Consider the following 21,747-nt stretch of genomic DNA (forward strand, 5'->3'; position numbering starts at 1 on the left):
TCATATGCTTGCATTTTTTAATAGTATGCAGGTAATGTTTAGAGGTCAGTTTGAGTAATAGAGAAAATAGTACATACAATTAGATGAGATTGTAAATAATTGTAATATGGAACGCAATCGGCGATGGGATTTCTTGTGTGCAGGAATAAAATGGCTTTGATAGTAGAGAAAATAGTACGTACTACATACAATTAGATCAGGTTGAAAATAAGTGTAATAAGGAATGAAATTGGCGATGGGATTTCTTGTGTGTAGAAATAACGTGGCTTTGAACGATCAACAACATTTATATTGACCATACCTTTTTGACTTGAGTACATGGCTAGTTGATTTTTTGAATGTTGGGTTAGTAAGTATCAATTAAAGCAAGTTTAATAGAAAGACACTTATGGTGAATATAGGAAAAAGGAGTTAAAGGATTTGCTGAAGGATTTTAAATTTGAAAGGAAGGCATAACTATAGATATTCAAGAAATTCTGCCATTCTTATGGAAGAGTACCTCTTTTGTCCTTTTAGGAGATCCTTTGTTCTAACTTCTGTCAAAACCTGACGTGGAGATCCCAATTTGTCTTTAGAGTTGCATCCATTTCTGTCATCTGACTCAACAAGGTGTAGAATGACTTTACTAAAATTAAGAAACAGAATCAAATAACAATTTTTCTTTGTTTGATAAGTCAACACAGGTATGTGCTAAGTTATTCTTTAGGAATTACACTGTTTGAAGTAGTCTTTTGAATAAATCTTAAGCTTGAATTCTTATTTACCTTACCTATTATGTCTTAGTTTATGTCAAAAGAAAGACAAAATTTACCATAATGCTTTTGATGTTCAAAATATTTGTACTTCATATTAAGGCCATTGTGGACAGATGTACTTTATGACATTTTCCAACATTTTGCCAATTGCAAGTCATCCCTTGCTGAGACTTCTCCTGCAGTGAAGTTTAATTGTTCCAGGGGTCCTATATCTGATTTTTACATAGGCTTTTTAATTAAAAAATTTCAGACAATGAATAATGATGGGTCCGTTGAAATAGAAGGATAGTTCTTCAAAATATTTGTACTTCATATTAATGCCATTGTGGATAGATGTACTTTATGACATTTTCCAACATTTTGCCAATTGCAAGTCATTCCTTGTTAAGTCTTCTCCTGCAGTGAAGTTTAATTGTTCCAGGGTTCCTATATCTGATTTTTACGCAGGCTTTTTAATTAAAAAATTTCAGACAATGAATAATGACGGGTCCGTTGAAATAGAAGGATAGCTCTTCAATATCTCTTGTTGCATTGGTCACCTATTTGGTCTTCCGTTAAACTCGACTATAAAATAGCTTTAGTTTTACCTTCAGCTATTGCATTTAGAATTATGGATGCTTCAAGTATGCATTTTATAGCTTTATATGTGAAGATTGTCTCATTCAACTAAGCTGATCTATAACTGGACATCTGTTGAAGTTGACAAAAGGATAATGTCCCAATTTTAAATTGTTTTGTGAATCTGAAATATAGCTCATTAGTCATTACTGTGAAGTGGGATTGAACCTGCCAAAAGTCATCAAATGCAAACTAGGTTGTACAATTTTTTTAATGAAGATGCTACACCCTTCTCATCTTGAAATGGTATTTGCAGACCTGTTGTGAATTTTGATGGAATCATTGCTTCATGATACAATGAAAATGATATGTACAATGCTTGCAAACAAAAATTCCATATTCATATAGTGGCTCAATTCCTATTATTCGTGGAAAGATAAGCTCTTCCTAGCTGGAAGATTCAACATGCCTATAAACTGCTAAATTTTCCATTATTGTTAAATGCTAAGTTATAGCCAGAATTTTTGACATTTATTCACCAATCAATCAATTTTTTGTTGTTAAATAATTGTTTTTTATATGATATTCAATTTTAAGTTTTCTCTCCTTTATTGCTTTTTAAAAGTGCCTTGATTGATCAACATTTTTACAAGATTGCCCTTGCAAAGTAATTTTTTTTTACAAGGAATGGACTCATCAAACGTGCCACTTCTTAGTCTGAGGCACATCCTTGGCTTGGGTTTCTGTACAATACCATGCGTTGTCATACTATTTTTCATGACAGAACCTTTATCTCCTCTCTTTAGAATTTCATGTTTTAAGTTATTGATAGCTTAGGTGGTTTGTCACTTCTATAATTCTCTCCCAAATTTACTTCCTGATCAAAAGTGAATCATGGCTTATATTATGTTCATTGTTGGGTAGTTCTGAAATTGAAAATTATCTGCATTCTTTTATTGTATCTCCTTTGACCCCATTGAGATTCTAGCTTTCATGCTATCAAAAATTTGATAGTTGATATCTCTATGAAGACAACCAGACTACAGAAAATCTTTCAATTTTAGAATTTTCTTCCAACTGATGAATATCTGCATCTTCACACTTCTCCCAGCTAGTGTTTTTTATTATTTAAGTAGCTTTCAAAAGTTGCGGACTGGTGATCATTTGAACCTTCAACATCTCTTTTTACCTAATTGTTATTCTTGTTGAGCTCTGTGCACATTGCATTTCCTGATAACGCTTTCATTCAATTTTATGATTCCTGTATGCATAAATTTCTTTCTTTGATTGAAACAAGTAATTGATTAAGGAAGTTGCAGCCGCATAATTCTTCAAGTGGTATTATCAGGACTTGGATTTGTTAGGGTATGTTAGAGTTTGCCTGCCTGCCTGATAAAGCGACCAAAGATTCTCGACTTCTTGTAGGGTACATATAATATTTGACAGTATATGGGATAACCACTTTAATAGCTCATAAAGTTAGAATATGATTTTGTGATTAGTATCTTTGCTGATTGATATGCTTTCTAACATTGAAGAAAATACGCGAAAGGTTGCCCAAAACCTTGATTATCGGAGGAAAACAAGTGGTAGCTCTGATAATTGTGTGGATGTACTTATTCCTGAAGTGATCCAGGTATTAGCCTCTTTAAATAATCTTTGCATCTATGAGAAACATGTTGGGCATAGATGATTAAGTACACCAATGAGCATGTCTGTCAGTTCCTTATTCTGTTTTGCATGTTATGGCAGTCATCACAAAGGGTACTCGTCTTGGAATATATGGATGGTGTACGCTTAAATGACAAGGAAGCCATTGAAGCTCTAGGTGTAGACAAACAGCGTCTTGCAGAGTGGATTACACGTGCCTATGCACATCAGATATATATTGATGGCTTTTTCAATGGGGATCCTCATCCTGGTATGTCTGTTTAAATATCTAACATTTCATGTTTATTATTTTCAGTGAAAATTGAAGTCCAGGAAATGAGGATTGCTTACTTATGCATACTCTTCTTTCTTTCATGAGACTAATATTTTTATAAATTTCAATTATACAGTTGAAAAGATCTTATGAAACTATTTCTTTTGCTGGGTCCTGTTAATATCTAACAGCATAGCCTTAGGTTTGTCATTTGTTTAATTTAGAAGAGTTCAGGAGAAATGCATTTTACTGATTTTTTGTTTGACAAATAACAGATTGGTTCCATGCAAATTTGTTTAAATATTTTCTCTTTCTTTACTTCAACTTCTTGTATATATTAGAATCTGATAGTTACTATTTGTTGCAGGGAATTTCCTTATAAGCAAGCAACCGCCATTTCGACCCATTCTCCTAGATTTTGGGCTGACTAAATCCATCTCAAGTACGATGAAACAAGCATTGGCAAAAATGTTGCTGGCAAGTGCTGATGTAAGTTTTAGTTCCTTTCAGTTTGTGTTAGAATGGATAATGGTCCAGCATAACAGTCATACTGATACTCTGGTATCCAGATCTAATAATGAATGTGTTAATTTTTTGATAATTTATTGGGAGATTCTATTGGGGCTCTCACCGACACAAACTGAAACAACATAGATACATAGTATCATAATTGGTACAGTGTCCTAACATAATAGACTCGGAAATGAAGCATTATAGACCAGAGTAGAGATAATTAAAATGAATGAGAAGACCCAAATACATACCAAAGAAGCAGAAACCAAGTATATTACATAGGGGATAGGATATCCCCAACCTGCATAATACACCACAACAACCAGTTGACACACCAACCTGAGAGTTTGACACCACTCAAATGTTCTTACCTTCCATTGCCATTGATCCCTGATTAGACAGTTGGGCATGTTAACTCGATGAATAACCCATTGATGTCAAGCTACTGATTCAGATATGGGTGAAGGTACATGAACCCGAACCTGGTATGACAATATGGTTAATTTTTTCTCTTTTGTGCAGGCACAACAATATGTATGTATGTACCCAGGGCCTATTTGGTCTATATTGGAAGTGGAAGATGAAGAAGTGCAAATTACAATTCACAAAAGAGGTCCATCGGACAAGACATTTAAAATGGAGGCAACACACATTGCTGAAGAAAAACTGGATGTTACCTCTATGCCAATGCTCTTCCTTTCAACTTGGTGAGATCACCATATTGGAAGGAAATGGTCACGGCACTCAATAGTGTACTGACTGGTTTCACAAGTCATGGGTATGAAAAGATGTACACCACCTTGTTGCGAAGAGAGAGGATTGCTGTAGAGACCTCCCTTCAACCAAGTAGATATTCTTGGATTGGACCAACAACTTAGTATATTTGGCTTTTATTTTGTGGAATTACTTCAAGCTTTGCACACCAACTTATGGAATATTTCCCACAAAGGATGGAATAATTCCTAGAGCCAATCCACATTAATGGTTCATCAAGTCCTCCACATCTGGATCAAACAAAAAATGATGAACACTCCTTATTGTGTAATTATGATAAAAGGCTCCAAGACAACTCTAGAATCAGATGATGGTTCCAGACTCTAACTCTAACTCTAGCATGTGTAAAATTCATTGGACATTTAACCAATTCAAAGTGTTGGAAAACTTGGAAGAATTTACAATTCTTCATGCTCGGAACTTGAAACCCTTGTTCCAAATTCCTCTTCACCCAAACACAATAAACCAATGCATCAAGAATGAATCCATTTCCTTTTGCCTTTGACTTTTATAATTCTCAAGTAATAAATCAATCATGAGGCTTCATGAATACACTTCACATAACTTACAAGTTTATTTTCTTTTGTTGCATTTGAAAACATAACATTTAATTATATTCCCCTCTTTTTGATGCTCACATTAATATATAAAGTTTACTTTCTTAAACACTTATCTCCCTTTTAAATAATACTTTATCGCTTATTATAAACTCTACTTTTAAAACATTTAAAAATCCCTTTTAAATAAAGTCCACTTAATTTATCAATGATTTGCACTTAATAATTGATTATTTTTCAAGTGTAACTTAAATAATAATTACAATGTTATAACTCCATCATTAGTCATTATTTTTCAATTCTGATTGAACTTGAGAGTTTACCATTATATCCACTGTGTATCCAATTGGCTTATTAAAAGTAGTAATGGTCCACCACTGTAATGTTTCAGCTCCTGACCTGCTATAATTAGAAAATCCTTGAATATCCGATTAACAAATATGCCAAGGGTCATGATTGCAATTGAGGCCAGTCTAGAAGCCCTTCCAGCTATAGAAATGTTGGATAAATGACTTACTATAAATAGTAGGTTTACAAAATTGACCCAAACAAAGAGCAAATCTGAACACCTCTGACCTATGGGGTGGGAAAATAGCCTCAAGCACTGCCAACAAAGAATCTCTATCCATCTGATTAGCCTACAAGTGTTAACTAATAAACTAATCCCAAGTTCTATGATGGTAAAAAAAATGGGAACATTACACTCCATCCTCCCCAAGATTGCTTGTCCCTAAGAAATCATGATTACAAAGAAACTCCAATGAGTTGGAAATCTAAAGGAAGACTGAGAAATGGCCTCCACTGAAACCTCCACTGAAACACAACTACAACACCAACATAACAACAATTGCATAGAAATGAACAACAACCCAACTATCCAAACTTTGCACACTGAAACTATGCATTTGAAACAAATTGTACATGAAAATTGAAAGTGGAATTGCAAGTAATGCACACCATGTACACATTGGAATACTCCCTAGTGGACCCAAATTGAAACCCTAATGCATGCATAGGTTCCCACAACACGCTAAAGAGTGTCCAACCAAATATACTTGGATCTTGAATCTTGAATAGATGCTTGCCAAGAAGAACAACCTCAAACTTTTGTTGGTTTAATTTGATCACAATGTCAACAAGTTGCACGTGGTGAAACAACCCAAGGGGACCCATCCAACCTGCAATGCTAACCCTGCCACCACCTAGATCCCAGTGTAAACTTAACTCACATCCATCCATCATAAGGAGGTGAGAATCTCTGGAAGCATCTACTATACCAAACCTCCCCCTATAGTCTACCAATCCCCCATGGGTGTGGAATTGAACCACACTATTGAGATAAGAACTCCTGAAGGTGTCTATATCGCAATCACTATCTCCATTCTTTGCTAAGATGCCATTGATGACTCCGTAAGTTGTCCCCCATTAAATTGCAGCTACTGAATCTATCTACTAAAGACGGTTAATACCCATCCCACAAAGGATGGAATAATTCTCGGGCCAATCCACATTAATGCATCATCAAGTCCTTCATATATGGATCAAATAAAAAATGATGAACACTCATTTTGTAATTATGATAAAAGGCTCCAAGACAACTCTAGAATTAGAAGATGGCTCCAAAATCTAACTCTAGCTCTAGCATGCGTAAAATTCATTGGACATTTAACCAATTCAAAGTGTTGGAAAAACTTAGAAGAATTTAGAATTCTTCAAGCACAAAACTTGAAACCCTTGTTCCAAATTCCTCTTCACCCAAGCACAATAAACTAATGCATCAAGAATGAATCCATTTCCTTTTGCCTATGACTTTTATATTTCTCGAGTAATAAATCAATCATGAGGCTTCATGAATACACTTGACATAACTTACACATGTATTTTCTTTTGGTGCATTTGAAAATATAACATTTAATTATATTCCTTGAGTGAGGCCTTGCCCATGCCAAATAGTAGGGCTTTCCGTGTTGCCCCATCCCTATCGAGCCATTGTTTGATGCACACATTGCTATATAAAGTTTGCTTTCTTAAACACTTATATCTCCCATTTAAATAATATTTTATCACTTATTATAAAGTCTACTTTTAAAACTCCTTTCAAATAAAGTCCACTTACATAATCAATAATTTGCACTTAATAATTGATTATTACTCATGTGTAACTTAAATAATAATTGTAATGTTAATAACTCCATCTTTAATCATTATTTTTCAATTCTGATTGAACTTGAGAGTTTACCATTATATCCATTGTGCATCCAACTGCCATAATAAAAATATTAACTTTCCATCACTATTATGTTTCAACCCTTGACCTGCTATAATTAGAAAATCCTGATTAGCGAGGATGCCAAGGATCATCATTGCAACTGAGGCTGGTCTAGGAGCCCTTCTAACTATAGAAATGTTGGATAATGAATTACTATAATTAGTAGGTTTACCAAATTGACCCAAACAAAGAGAAAACTAAACATCCCAGACGTATGGGTTGGGAAAATAGGCTCGAGCATTGCCAAAGAAAACTCTCTATCCATTAGATTAGCCTACGAGTGTTAAACAATAAACTAATCCCACGAAGTATGATGCTCGAAAAAAAGGGTGACATTACAGCCCACCCTCCCCAAGATTGCTTATCCCCAAGCAATCATGACTACAAAGAAACTCCAATGAGCTGGAAATCTAAAGGAAGACTGAGAAATATCCCCCACTGAAACACAATTGCAACCCCAACATAACAACAATTGCACATAAATGAACAACAACATAACTTTCCAAACTCTGTGCATTGAAACTATGCATTTGAAACAAATCATGTACATGAAAATTGAAAGTGGAATTGCAAGTAATGCACACCATGTACACATTGGAATACTCCCTAGTGGACCCAAACTGATACCCTAATGCATGCATAGGTTCCCACAACACGCTAAAGAGTGTCCAACCAAATATACTTGGATCTTGAATCCTGAATAGATGCTTGCCAAGAAGAACAACCTCAAACTTTTGTTGGTTTAATTTGATTACAATTTGACCAAGTTGCACGTGGTGAAACAACCCAAGGGGACCCATCCAACCTGCAATGCTAACCCTGTCACCACCTAGATCCCAGTGTAAACTTAACTCACATCCATCCATCATAAGGAGGTGAGAATCTTTGGAAGCATCTACTATACCAAACCTCCCCCTACAGTCTACCAATCCCCCATGGGTGTGGAATTGAACCACACTATTGAGATAAGAACCCCTGAAGGTGTCTGTATCACAATCACTATCTCCATTCTCTGCCAAGATGCCATTGATGACTCCGTAAGTTGTCCCCCATTAAATTGCAGCTATTGAATCCATCTACTAAAGATGGTTAATACCCATCCCACAAAGGATGGAATAATTCTCGGGCCAATCCACATTAATGCATCATCAAGTCCTTCATATGTGGATCAAATAAAAAATGATGAATACTCATTGTGTAATTATGATAAACGGCTCCAAGACAACTCTAGAATTAGAAGATGGCTCCAAAATCTAACTCTAACTCTAGTATGTGTACAATTCATTGGACATTTAACCAATTCAAAGTGTTGGAAAAACTTAGAAGAATTTAAAATTCTTCAAGCACAAAACTTGAAACCCTTGTTCCAAATTCCTCTTCACCCATACACAATAAACTAATGCATCAAGAATGAATCCATTTCCTTTTGCCTATAACTTTTATATTTCTTGAGTAATAAATTAATCATGAGGCTTCATGAATACACTTGACATAACTTACACGTGTATTTTTTTTTGGTGCATTTGAAAATATAACATTTAATTATATTCCTGAGTGAGGCCTTGCTCATGCTAAATAGTAGGGCTTTCCGTGTTGCCCCATCCCTATCAAGCCACCGTTTGATGCACACATTACTATATAAAGTATGCTTTCTTAAACACTTATATCTCCCATTTAAATAATATTTTATCACTTATTATAAAGTCTACTTTTAAAACTCCTTTCAAATAAAGTCCACTTAAATAATCAATAATTTGCACTTAATAATTAATTATTACTCAAGTGTAACTTAAATAATAATTGTAATGTTAATAACTCCATCATTAATCATTATTTTTCAATTCTGATTGAACTTGAGAGTTTACCATTATATCCACTGTGCATCCAACTGCCATAATAAAAATATTAACTTTCCATCACTATTATGTTTCAACCCTTGACCTGCTATAATTAGAAAATCCTTGAATACCTGATTAGCGAAGATGCCAAGGATCATCATTGCAACTGAGGCTGGTCTAGGAGCCCTTCTAACTATAGAAATGTTGGATAATGAATTACTATAATTAGTAGGTTTACCAAATTGACCCAAACAAAGAGAAAACTAAACATCCCAGACGTATGGGTTGGGAAAATAGGCTCGAGCATTGCCAAAGAAAACTCTCTATCCATTAGATTAGCCTATGAGTGTTAAACAATAAACTAATCCCACGAAGTATGATGCTCGAAAAAAAGGGTGACATTACAGCCCACCCTCCCTAAGATTACTTATCCCCAAGCAATCATTACTACAAAGAAACTCCAATGAGCTGGAAATCTAAAGGAAGACTGAGAAATATCCCCCATTGAAACACAACTGCAACCCCAACATAACAACAATTGCACATAAATAAACAACAACCTAAATTTCCAAATTCTGTGCACTGAAACTATGCATTTGAAACAAGTCATGTACATGAAAATTGAAAGTGGAATTGCAAGTAATGCACACCATGTACACATTGGAATACTCCCTAGTGGACCCAAACTGATACCCTAATGCATGCATAGGTTCCCACAACACACTAAAGAGTGTCCAACCAAATATACTTGGATCCTGAATCTTGAATAGATGCTTGCCAAGAAGAACAACCTCAAACTTTTGTTGGTTTAATTTGATCACAATTTCACCAAGTTGCACATGGTGAAACAACCCAAGGGGACCCATCCATCCTGCAATGCTAACCCTGCCACCACCTAGATCCCAGTGTAAACTTAACTCGCATCCATCCATCATAAGGAGGTGAGAATCTCTGGAAGCATCTACTATACCAAATCTCCCCCTACAGTCTACCAATCCCCCATGGGTGCGGAATTGAACCACACTATTGATATAAGAACCCCTGAAGGTGTCTGTATCACAATCACTATCTCCATTCTCTGCCAAGATGCCATTGATGACTCCGTAAGTTGTCCCCCATTAAATTGTAGCTATTGAATCCATCTACTAAAGACTGTTAATACCCATCCCACAAAGGATGGAATAATTCTCGGGCCAATCCACATTAATGCATCATCAAGTCCTTCATATGTGGATCAAATAAAAAATGATGAACACTCATTGTGTAATTATGATAAAAGGCTCCAAGACAACTCTAGAATTAGACGATGGCTCCAAAATCTAACTCTAGCATGTGTACAATTCATTGAACATTTAACCAATTCAAAGTGTTGGAAAAACTCAGAAGAATTTAGAATTCTTCAAGCACAAAACTTGAAACCCCACCCTCGAAAAAGAGGGTGAAATTACAGCCCACCCTTCGTAAGATTGCTTATCCCCAAGCAATCATGACTACAAAGAAACTCCAATGAGCTGGAAATCTAAAGGAAGACTGAGAAATATCCCCCATTGAAACACAACTGCAACCCCAACATAACAACAATTGCACATAAATGAACAACAACCTAACTTTCCAAACTCTGTGCACTGAAACTATGCATTTGAAACAAATCATGTACATAAAAATTTAAAGTAAAATTGCAAGTAATCTATACCATGTACACACTACAATATTCTCTAGTGGACCCAAACTGAAACCCTAATACATGTGTAGGTTCCCGCAACACACTGAAGAGTGTCCAACCAAATATACTTAGATCCCAAATCTTGAATAGATGCTTGCCAAGAAGAACCACCTCAAACTTTTGTTGTGTTAATTTGATCACAATCTCAACATGTTGCACATGGTGAAACAACCCAATGAGACCCATCCAACCTGCAGTATTAACCCTACCACCACCTGGATCCTAATATAAATGAAACTCACATCCATCCATTATAAGGAGGTGAGAATATCAGGAAGCATCTACTATACCAAACCTCCCCCTACAGTCTTTCAATCCCCCACGGGTGTAGAATTGAACTACACTGTGGAGATAAGAACTCGTGAAGGTTTCTGTATTATAATCACTATCTCCATCCTTTGCTAAGATGTCATGGATGGCTTTGCAAATCGTCCCCCATCAAATTGCAGCTACTGAATTCATCTACAGGAGAAGGTAAATTCGCAACTCAGAAAGGATGGAATAGTTCCGGAGCCAATCCACATCAATGCATCATCAAATCCTCCACATGTGAATCAAACAAAAAATGATGAGCACTCCTTATTGTGTAATTATGGTACACGGCTCCAAGACAACTTTAGAATTAGAAGATGGCTCCAAACTCTAACTCTGAATAGCTAATTGGGTGGATGCCTTGCCAAGTCTTTCAGCATACCCAATAGCATACTCTTTGTCATGAAACAAGTGGAGGTATTCTAATTTAAATGCCTCCAAAGCATTTTGGATGAACCTCAAATTGCGAATATGAATACCAACCTCTACCCCATATTGTCTCTCCTCAAATTTTGGTCTCCAAAGAAGGTGCTCGACATACTTATGTGTGGAGTCAAAGCGAGATAAGGTTGAATCAACCTTCTCTCTAGTAACCTTAATTGATCCCTCCAACTTGGTGGCTCAACAAACTAATGATCAAAATCAATTGCATGGGATGAAATTCTAGACTTGCTTCTAGAAGAGGGAAACAACCCAACATGAGAACCAACCTTCCAACTAAATGATACCTTGTGTACGTCACATGAAGAAGACGGAGTAGTGTTGTGAACTATTGCACAACTCACTGACGAATCCATTTCTACATCACAAGAGCTACCCAAAGTCTGCCCCGCATCACTCGTCAATGGACTACCCTCAAGAGAACTTCGTAGAACATTTGGTTCTCTATTTCCATTTACTGATGAACTCATCCCATTCGTATAAAATGCACCTATAATTGTGATGGATTTAGACACATCCTCAACACAACCATCACTACAACCTGTGGACATAAGCCTTAACGATGCAGCCGAAGGATGGAGAAATCCCTAATGGAGATGTCCAACCAAGCAGTAAGAGTAAGAACATGGAAGCAATAACAGCAAGGAATGAGAGAAACAACAGATTTAATTCATTACTTGCAGATCCAATGGCAATTCACCTACAAACATGCCGGACAACAGGTCTAGCCGTTTGCGGCCTTGCAATTACAGATTTGATGCAATGTGCAATCGGAATACGCACCAAAGCTTAAGCTCTAGATCTTCCTACTATGTTCTACTTACATGTCTTTGTAAGATGCATCATGAGTATTACATGTATAGCCATTGTGACATGGAAGTCGACCCAGAAGAATCACACTTCCCAATAAGTAGGAAATGTGTTACAACAAATAGGACAAAGCCCAAAGGGAAAATCAGTGATCGGGCCAATAAGTACATAGGGATGCATGAGCTAAGATATAGGTCCACAAATGATCCAAGAATCATTCACGAAGAGCTATAGACCATCGCACACAAGAACAAAGCATCACACAACGAATTTCTACTTATTGCTCAAGGTGTGGATGAAGAACACACTACCCTAGGATAAATGAATTGGAACTCGATGAATAAGAAACCATATGATGCATGATTATAGGAGAATGATCCAAGATAGGTCCTCTTTAAGATTCCACACACAATCAAAGAATCGCATAGATGGACAATTAGATTGGAAAACAGGAACCAAAAAAAACAAAACATAAACAAAATTATGCAAGATTGCTAAGAACCCAAGATGCTCTTGCTTTACTTAAGGTCATCACCATCTACCACTATAAAGTTATGTACTGTAATTGTAGTTGGTGAAGACTGTGCTTGGCTCAACTCCATGGTAAGATCTTCAAAGTTTCAAACTGTGACTGTGACTCTTAATGGGCCAACTGGGTGTTCTCCAATGATTTTGTAGTCACCTTGAGCTCATGTGAGCTTGCCAAACTCCTCTTTCTTCCCCTTCAGTGCATCATAACAAATACAACCCATTCAGGAAGATTATCTTTGAGCTTCATTATTCTAATTGTTTCTCAAAGTGCATGTAATTATGCTAGGGGGAGACCACTATTACAATGCTTTTTTGTGATGAGAGTGCTCCAACCATAAGTTTCCAACATCTGCCGAGCAACATCAAAATGCTCAATGGTTGTGGCAATCATACTTTCATCCACCTTTAGTTGTCCTACTAAATGTTGTGGACCTTGAAGTGTATTACTCCCTAAGTCTGCACTGCAATAAGGTTGTATCGACATTACTCACCTCATGATAAGCAACATCATGTGCAATTATCTGCACATATCATGAACTAAGGTACTGCTTCTATGTACCTCAATGGATGGCTCAAAAGACATTGGAGAAATTGCTGATTTATTAGTATCTTCACACACTTAAACCCCAAATACAACTGTAAGTCCTTGCAAATGGGAACCATTATTAAACAAGAGATTTTTAAAATTTATCTAAAAAGGTCTGATTTGAAAAATCAGACTCATCATGACATGAATCCACATCACACAAAGCATCATTAGTAACCAATTCCTGAGTACTATCATGTGGGAACTCACTGGTAACATTTTGCACATGTTATCACTGCTATTCCATGCTGGTGCAAAGTATCACTATAGCTGTCATCAATGGTTGATGTCATATCCTTGGCTTCCTCATAAGTACAAACACCTGTCATATGAGAATGATGGGACTTCATGTGATTGTCTTCAAACAAATCAGTCATGACAATATGACTGTAGAAAATCTTCTTCATCATGCATAGTCAAACCACTAGTGGCTGCTTCACTATGTAAAGTATCAACTTCCATATCCACCTTTTGATTTTGGGCCTCCATTAGAGTTTCATAAGTATGAATAACATCACAAGAAACCTTATCTTCATTTAGGTGTTTGAATGCAAATGGTTTATGTTTGAACATTTCTAGCTCCTCCCCAATTTAGAAGTCATCATAAGGTGTTTTTTGTCCAACATCTCCCTTAATGGAAGTCTAATTTTCAATCTTCATGGGATCACGTGTGTGCTGGTCACTAGCTGCTGAAAGTTCATTGTAAAGATTTCTAGATGTCCCACTTGTAGAGACCTCTTGTTTCTCTTCCTTTTTGTTTTGTGATGTAGACCTCTAAAAAATTGATGTCATATACCGTGCTAAATTGTTCATGGTTGCCGAGTTTGAAAGCAATTCATCCATCCCATTTTAATTTTGCTTAATCTTCTCCAAGTTTTTCAATATGGCATTTGACTGCTTCCTGGAAACAGTCATGCTATTCAACTGGTTTCCTTGTTTAATTGATTTCTTCAATTTTTCCATAACTGAAATAATTGCCAAAGTGATGGTCACTCAAAATCAAACTGGGAGCTTAATGATTTCCACCCCCAACACAATGGCAGGAAACTGATCTAATATCATTGTAAGAACCTAATAGGTTCTAACTCACTACTATAATATCCCTTGCCTTTCTACTGTTAAATTTTCAGTTCTATGTCAAATGCATTTCGTGAAATAGTTGGTGTGCAAAGTCTGAACTGGATCCTCTGATCTTTCTTGTGCCAAGTAATTCCATCAAACACTTGACATGCTTAATTAAGAACATTGCTTCATGTTGTCAAAAAATAAAAACATATTGGCAACATATATGAAGTCTGAAATCATTGAACGAGAGACATAGGCCTTAAACCAAACAGTTGAGATTCAATAGATCATGGTGATGTTCAAGACATCACACCAAACATTTTGAAAAATATTTGAGTTACATCTATATAAACTTCAAAACCTTGATTTGCAAATCTAAATAATTACAATGAAAGTTATTCGCAAATATCTACTCTAAGACCATTTAACATATAATAATAGAAACTTGTAATCAATGGAGCTTTTCAATTACATTGGCAAGCCACAAAGAATCTGCACCATCAGAAAACATCAAAGAATCTCCCAATGTGGAAAATGTGCCCTTTCTTCGCACTCACAACCCCTTCATATCTCACGTGTGTAACATATAAATACTGCAGCTGCTAATATAAATTCCATATGCTGGCTTGTATGGCTCAAAATTTGCATTGCCAACTGATTTACTAAACCTGCAGTAATCTCAGCATAAGCTATGGATTCCAAGCTTCAATTTTCACCTCCAATAACCTCAATCATGGCTTCTGTGTAAAGCCATAGCATGTGTGAAATTTGTTGGAAATCTAACCAATTCAAAGTGATGAAAAAACTTGGAAGAATTTACAATTCTTCAAGCTTAAATTTTGAAACCCTTGTTCCAAATTTCTCTTCTCCCAAACACAATAAAGTTATAAACCAATGCATCAAGAATGAATCCATTTCCTCTTGCCTTTGGCTTTTATTATTCCCAAGAAATAAATCCACCATGAGACCTAATGAATACACTTATCACAACATACAAGTGTATTTGTTTTTGTTGCATTTGAAATATAACATTTAATTATATTCCCCTCCTTTTGATGTACACAGTAATATAAAGTATACTTTGTTGAACCCTTATATCTCCCTTTTAAATAACACTTTATCACTTATTATAAAGTATACTTTTAAAACATTTAAAACTCCCTTTTAAATAAAGTCCACATTATTTATCAATGATATGTACTCAATAATTAATTATTATTCAAGTATAACTCAAATAATAATTATAATGTTATAACTCCATAATAAATCATTATTTCTCAATTCTGACTGAGCTTGAGAGTTTACCATTGTATCCATTGTGCATCCAATTGCCTTACTAAAAATAATAAGGGCTCATCCCTATCAACCTCTGAGCTGCTTTAATTAGAAAATCCCTGACTACCTGATCAACAAAGATGCCAAGGGTTATCACTGAGACTGAGACAGGTCCAGGGTCCTTGCCAAATGTAGAATGCTGGATAAATGACTTTCTATAAATAGTGAGTGTACCAAATTGACCCAAACAAAGAGAAAACCTGAACATCCTTGAGATTGGGAAAATAACCTCTGTTGCTGCCAACAAAGACCCTCTATCCATCTGATTAGCCTACAAGGGTCAAATAGTACACTAATCCCACGGACAATGATGCTCATGGAAAATGGGGACATTACATTTATGCGGTGCATGCCACTATCCAGGTGCAGACCTATGCTTTGGATTTTTCATTTTTACAATCCCACCTTGTGTTAATGTATCTAGTCCTCCATGTGTGTGCCAGTGCTTTATTATCATGGTTCACATCCGACTTCTCCAATCTTTAGATGAGGAATGGACTGAATGGTCTTTAGATCTCTATATAATATATACATAATTGTTTGATGAAACATTTCCTCCCCCTTTTGACAACTAGTGGTAACATGGTTCCTGTCCCTGCTAGGTGATATATGTTTAATAGCAGAAGAAATTTAAGTTCAAAAGAGTCAAGCTTAAGTAAGATACTCTAAATATAGCATTCCGTGTCTAATCTTACAGATTTCTATATATATATATATACACACACACATACACATACATACATACATATGTGTGTGTGTGTGTGTCTATGCATATCTCTCTCTCTATATATATTTATATATGTGTGTGTGTATAAGAAACAAAACTCATTGACGTCATGGGTTTAATTTTTTTTAAAGTGAAATCTGCTTAATGATTGTGGCCTTCTTTTTTATAATTGTGGAAAGCTTGATTTGCAGGCCGACTATGCAGCATTACTATCTGCTTTCTCCGAGATGGGCGTACGGTTACGCTTGGACATGCCAGAAGAAGCTATGTCAGCTACTAATTTATTTTTCCGAGATTCAACTCCAGCAAAAGAATCCCTTGTGAGTTTTCTTGCTCTATGTTTGTGTTCTATTTTATAAAATTTTGTTGTTTCCATGAATTCTATTTTGACCTTTTGAAAGTATGTATTTTATGTTAACATGTAGAACATCAGAGTTTTTATTCCACAACTTCCTAGCAATTCAGATGAGTTTTGAAATTTTTTGCCAGGAAAATCTGAAAAGTTTAGCTAAGAATAGAGAGGAGAACATGAAGAAAATTCAAGAAAGGATGCAGAAGCAAAAAAAAAGTGCTCCGCGCAATCCAGTATGTGCAACAAGCCTTTGGATTTCTAATTTTGATGTTATAACATGATGGGTGTTGGACAAAAGAAAATCTTTTTAGCTCTTTATGAATCACAATTGCTCATGACTTATATGAATGGTATTCAGATTGATGCTTATCCAGGTGATGCTGTCATATTCATGAGGGTCTTGAATCTTCTACGAGGTCTGCTTAAGTGACAATTTTCTACCTTTTCTTTTGTACAGTTGTGTCCTTTCGTAGTCTAATATTTTCTTAATTTAACATTCAACAATAATACATGAGGTTTGATGAGCATTTATTAGCATCTCTATTTGAAACGTAGAAAATAGTTCATACTAGAATTAATCAAGAACTTACCATTTTACTGTTGGAAGTGAAACTCAGATCAAAGTATGTTTTTAGTATTTTTGAAGGTGACAAATCATTACAGATTTATGTGTATAAAATTGATAATTTGTCACATTTATTTTGAATCCAGTTATACACAACAACTAAGATATATCAGCTTTTGATGTACTATATCTGTAGGACTTGGTGCACTACTGGATGTGCGCATTGTTTATCTTGATATTATGAGGCCATTTGCTGAATCTACTCTAATGGCGTGAGTAATTTCAAATTAATTATTTTATTGAAGGTTTACTGCAGCTTATTGGGTAGGGTGTTAACTGTTACAAATTCCTTATGCACTACAATCTTAATGCAACCAGATGTCTTGTTTTGTTATCCTGGTAAAGGATGATTAAATTTAATTGCCTGCATGGAGCAGGGGAAACTTAAGGAGAGATTTGGCAGATAGCAAGGGGTGGATATATGACACGCCTGTACATTCAGAAGTTGAGACTAAGTTGAGACAACTTCTGCTTGAATTGGGTCAGCAACAACACATAGTTGGAATCCAGGTGCTAATCTAGTTACTACTATAGTTATTGATGGCTTGGAATTTGACTGAAATTGGAACTGCTGTTTCATGAATTATGTTTATAAATTTTATTGTAGGATACTAATTTTGTCTTTCTGATAGGCAAAAAACTTTTATTTATAATCCTAACTATGTAGAAGGTGTAAACAACCTCAAAGGGGTATTACACAAAATCCACGATGATACCAACACCTCAAGTCATTGCTCAGTGCAAACAAACTGACAACCTAAACTTAGTTCTCAAGCCAGGGTTGAGTTTTGTGTGCACGTGTTGTCATGAGCAGGTGCATGGGTTTGTGCATACCTTAGTAATGAGCCTCAAGCTTGACAAGCTGATTTAAAAAATCTCAGCCAAAACTTGAGAAATTAAAAAATATTGAAAGTAATGAATTTGAGGCAAAGAAACTCTTATACTGCATTACATATAAAATCTTGTTTATTAATATTTTAATTTCTCTGTTTCTAAACAAGACAAAACATAACAGCACATAGATTAGAATTACCTTAACCCAAAAGGCTAAAATTAACAATTTACAACTATGCTTACTGTACAATATTCAAAAGGGAGATTTTCAAAATGTAAATATCAAAACTGACTATGTTTTGTCTTGAATGCAAGCACCAGACCATCAACAGTCAAGACTTGCAATGAAATTTTCAAATCAAAATAGTGCAATAACCACCCTAGAATTTTTTATTTTTGCAATAATGACTCAGAAGGTTAGCTACAGATTATATGCATGCAACTCAAACCTACATATACAAATACACTTAAAGATAACAGACCGGTTGAGTGGGGGATGCTCACTCCTACTTGATCGGTATAATAATATGAAACCCACAAATGCAATGCTCTTAGAGATAAACAGTTTGATGAGTGGGGGATGTCCACTCCAACTCATTTAACACAATAGCATGAAATAGAAAATGAGCATGCAACTATCTAATTGAGTGGGGGTTTGTCACTATCAGCACATTAGAGAATGTTTATAATATGTAATAAATTTGGAAATATAGTGCAGAGATCAAACTTGAGATACCCAAATGGTAAAATCTTATTACACACATATATCTAACAAACCCAGTTGCTGATAACCGAAAATGATGAACATGCAGAAAATATCAATAAGAAATATGACTGAAAATCCTCCTCAAACTGAAATGGCATAAAGAAATCAGATCTTACTATACTCAAAGTGCCTCCCATTAGCAGATTTTTGCATGCAAGCCTCAATTGAAGAAGAATGGACAGCTCATTCATCAATGAAGCACAACTACAATCTCCTTATGCAATCACCAAATTAATTTCCCAGAATATCTCTTTCAACAACATGACAAGTGATGTCTACAAGGGGTTCCGTCCTCACAAACCAAGAAGAAGCTCCAACTCCTTCAAAAATCAGAAGCATGAGAATATCCAAATCTTCAAAACCCCCCCAAATTAACTCTACAAAGTTTTTGTTGATGTTGTAGTTAGTCGGATTGAATTGATCTAGAGACAATCCCTCTATGGTTGTTGGCTAAACATTATTGCATTTGATTAATCGTCAATTAGACATATCTATCTATCTATCTATCTATCTATATAGTCTAATGGCAATTAACTTACAATAACCAATATTGATTAACATAGAGACACGTCCCTTCACTCTTATATATACACATCCAGATCTGCACTTGGAAAACACATACCTTATAGGCAGTGCTAATACATTTGCAGCAATCATAAAAAATCAGCATAGTGTCAGAGTATGTTCCTCACTAGGCTTGTGAGATTTCTGAAATTATAATGTACAGGTGAACAAAGATTGACTGAGTTGAATCTGTCGTCCCTTAAGGAATTCTTCTTTAATAAATCAACACTCCTCACCTCCACTACTTTCCTAAGCACTATATCCTTCTCTTCCACATGACTTAGCAATCAAATTCCTCCTTTTAGGATGATGAACTTGTGTTGGGGTTGAGTGGGATTCTTCTTCCTTCTAGGATTTATCCTCAGGCTTGGTGGAATTCTGAGCGTCGAGATGGTTTTTTTTGACTTTTCTCACATATTGCCAACATTTGCCTCATTCACCGCCTATTTTTATTCTCAAGTTGATCATACCCTCTTCGCATTGGCAATCCAAGACATTTGTTTGGCGTCCTTCTATGGGGGCGAGATTTTGGCTTTAAAGAGGAGGAATCCCTTATTAGGTGGTGGAATACTAAGTGCTGTGAGGATAAAATATTTGCAGGAGGGCATAACTATCCTCCACTAAGGAATCCACACGTTGGTTAAACATTCATCTTATCGTATTAATTCACCTTTTGCTTATTGATGCCACCTCCAAACTCTCTCTTTCCCAGCAGAGATTTATCTCGTGCAAGGATTTTCTCATCAAGAGCTAGGTCGGAGAGGATAAAGATCCTCGTGCCTTGGTGGGATCTGCCTATGACAAGGGATTATAAATTATGACACCTCAATCCCATTGCCCATGCGAGGAAATTTACAGGGTGCTTAGGATTATTCTACTCAACTAGGCAAAATTCAAGCTATTAAAAAGGCAAAATCCTCTTGGCCCTTCACATAGGACAATTTTCTATTTAAACTTACCAATCATCACTTCATTCCTCCTACTTGATCTTCTATTATTTAAGTACTTGTTTTCTACCATGCAATTTGGAGGGCATCCTTGTTGCTTACTTGGCAGATATCAGACATGGCGTAGGATTTTCTTGTAGCTAGGCGGGAAACTATATAAACCAGTTAGCAATAGTAGAATGGCATCGGAGAGAATCTCATTGCCAACTCCGCCCATTAACAAATATTAGCTGGACAAAGGAAACCATAGGGATTGTATATGTCACATATTGATTACACACCACGTGGGTAAAGGTGGACCCAAACACAAGCATGGAATGACAATGAGGTGAGTGTTTATCTATTTCATCGTAGATATGCATTTAAGTGAAGATTGATCTGGTAATGGTTAGGGAGTATATTTGATAATAAAATAGGAAATAATATGTTCAAAATATAGATTGAAGTATAAATATAGAAGATGGAATATATGCATATATGTTCAAAGTATATATTTAAATTAGATATTTGTGTATATTATGTTGGAATGATATTATATTGTTATGCAGAATTATTTATTATCCTTGAGTCTTATATTAGTCTCTCGCTTGTTTTTAATTTCAATATGTAGTATAAGAGCTATTTGCCTTGATCTTTTCCTTTCTCTCCAAGGATGTTCTTGTAGGAAAAGGAAGATTAACATCAGATTCAAAAGGAGTCTGAAACTTCATCAAGAGGCAACATTGGATGAGGAGTTCAGAAGATTAATATTCAGAGGGAGTCTGAAAATCCATGTATGTAACTGTATGATTTTGATGGGCCTACCTATTAGAGTTTTAAGTGACTCTACAGTGCCCCCAAGATCAAATGAAAGACCAAGATAACTTCCACAAGAGATTGGCAAGACAATTACATTAAGATGCAGGAATGCTATTATTGATTGTGGACTTCCTTGACATCCA

At 35.7% G+C, this 21,747-nt stretch overlaps 1 protein-coding gene across 2 annotated transcripts in view; it reads left to right on the forward strand.

Annotated features, from left to right (window-relative positions):
* LOC149571126 (ABC1 family protein) overlaps positions 1 to 21,747 on the forward strand; it is an 82,980-nt gene that overhangs the window by 23,630 nt on the left and 37,603 nt on the right. For both annotated transcript variants that reach the window (XM_089812686.1, XM_089812687.1), the window contains exons 7-14: positions 2,852 to 2,949; positions 3,066 to 3,234; positions 3,605 to 3,726; positions 16,910 to 17,038; positions 17,208 to 17,303; positions 17,429 to 17,486; positions 17,832 to 17,907; positions 18,073 to 18,205. In XM_089812686.1, coding sequence (XP_089668812.1) covers positions 2,852 to 2,949; positions 3,066 to 3,234; positions 3,605 to 3,726; positions 16,910 to 17,038; positions 17,208 to 17,303; positions 17,429 to 17,486; positions 17,832 to 17,907; positions 18,073 to 18,205 — 881 coding nt within the window. The remainder of the gene's footprint in view (positions 1 to 2,851; positions 2,950 to 3,065; positions 3,235 to 3,604; positions 3,727 to 16,909; positions 17,039 to 17,207; positions 17,304 to 17,428; positions 17,487 to 17,831; positions 17,908 to 18,072; positions 18,206 to 21,747) is intronic.

Source organism: Cupressus sempervirens, chromosome 2 (assembly GCF_028749045.1).
Source record: "Cupressus sempervirens isolate cs-2001-9-10 chromosome 2, ASM2874904v1, whole genome shotgun sequence".
Classification (NCBI taxonomy): Eukaryota; Viridiplantae; Streptophyta; class Pinopsida; order Cupressales; family Cupressaceae; genus Cupressus; species Cupressus sempervirens.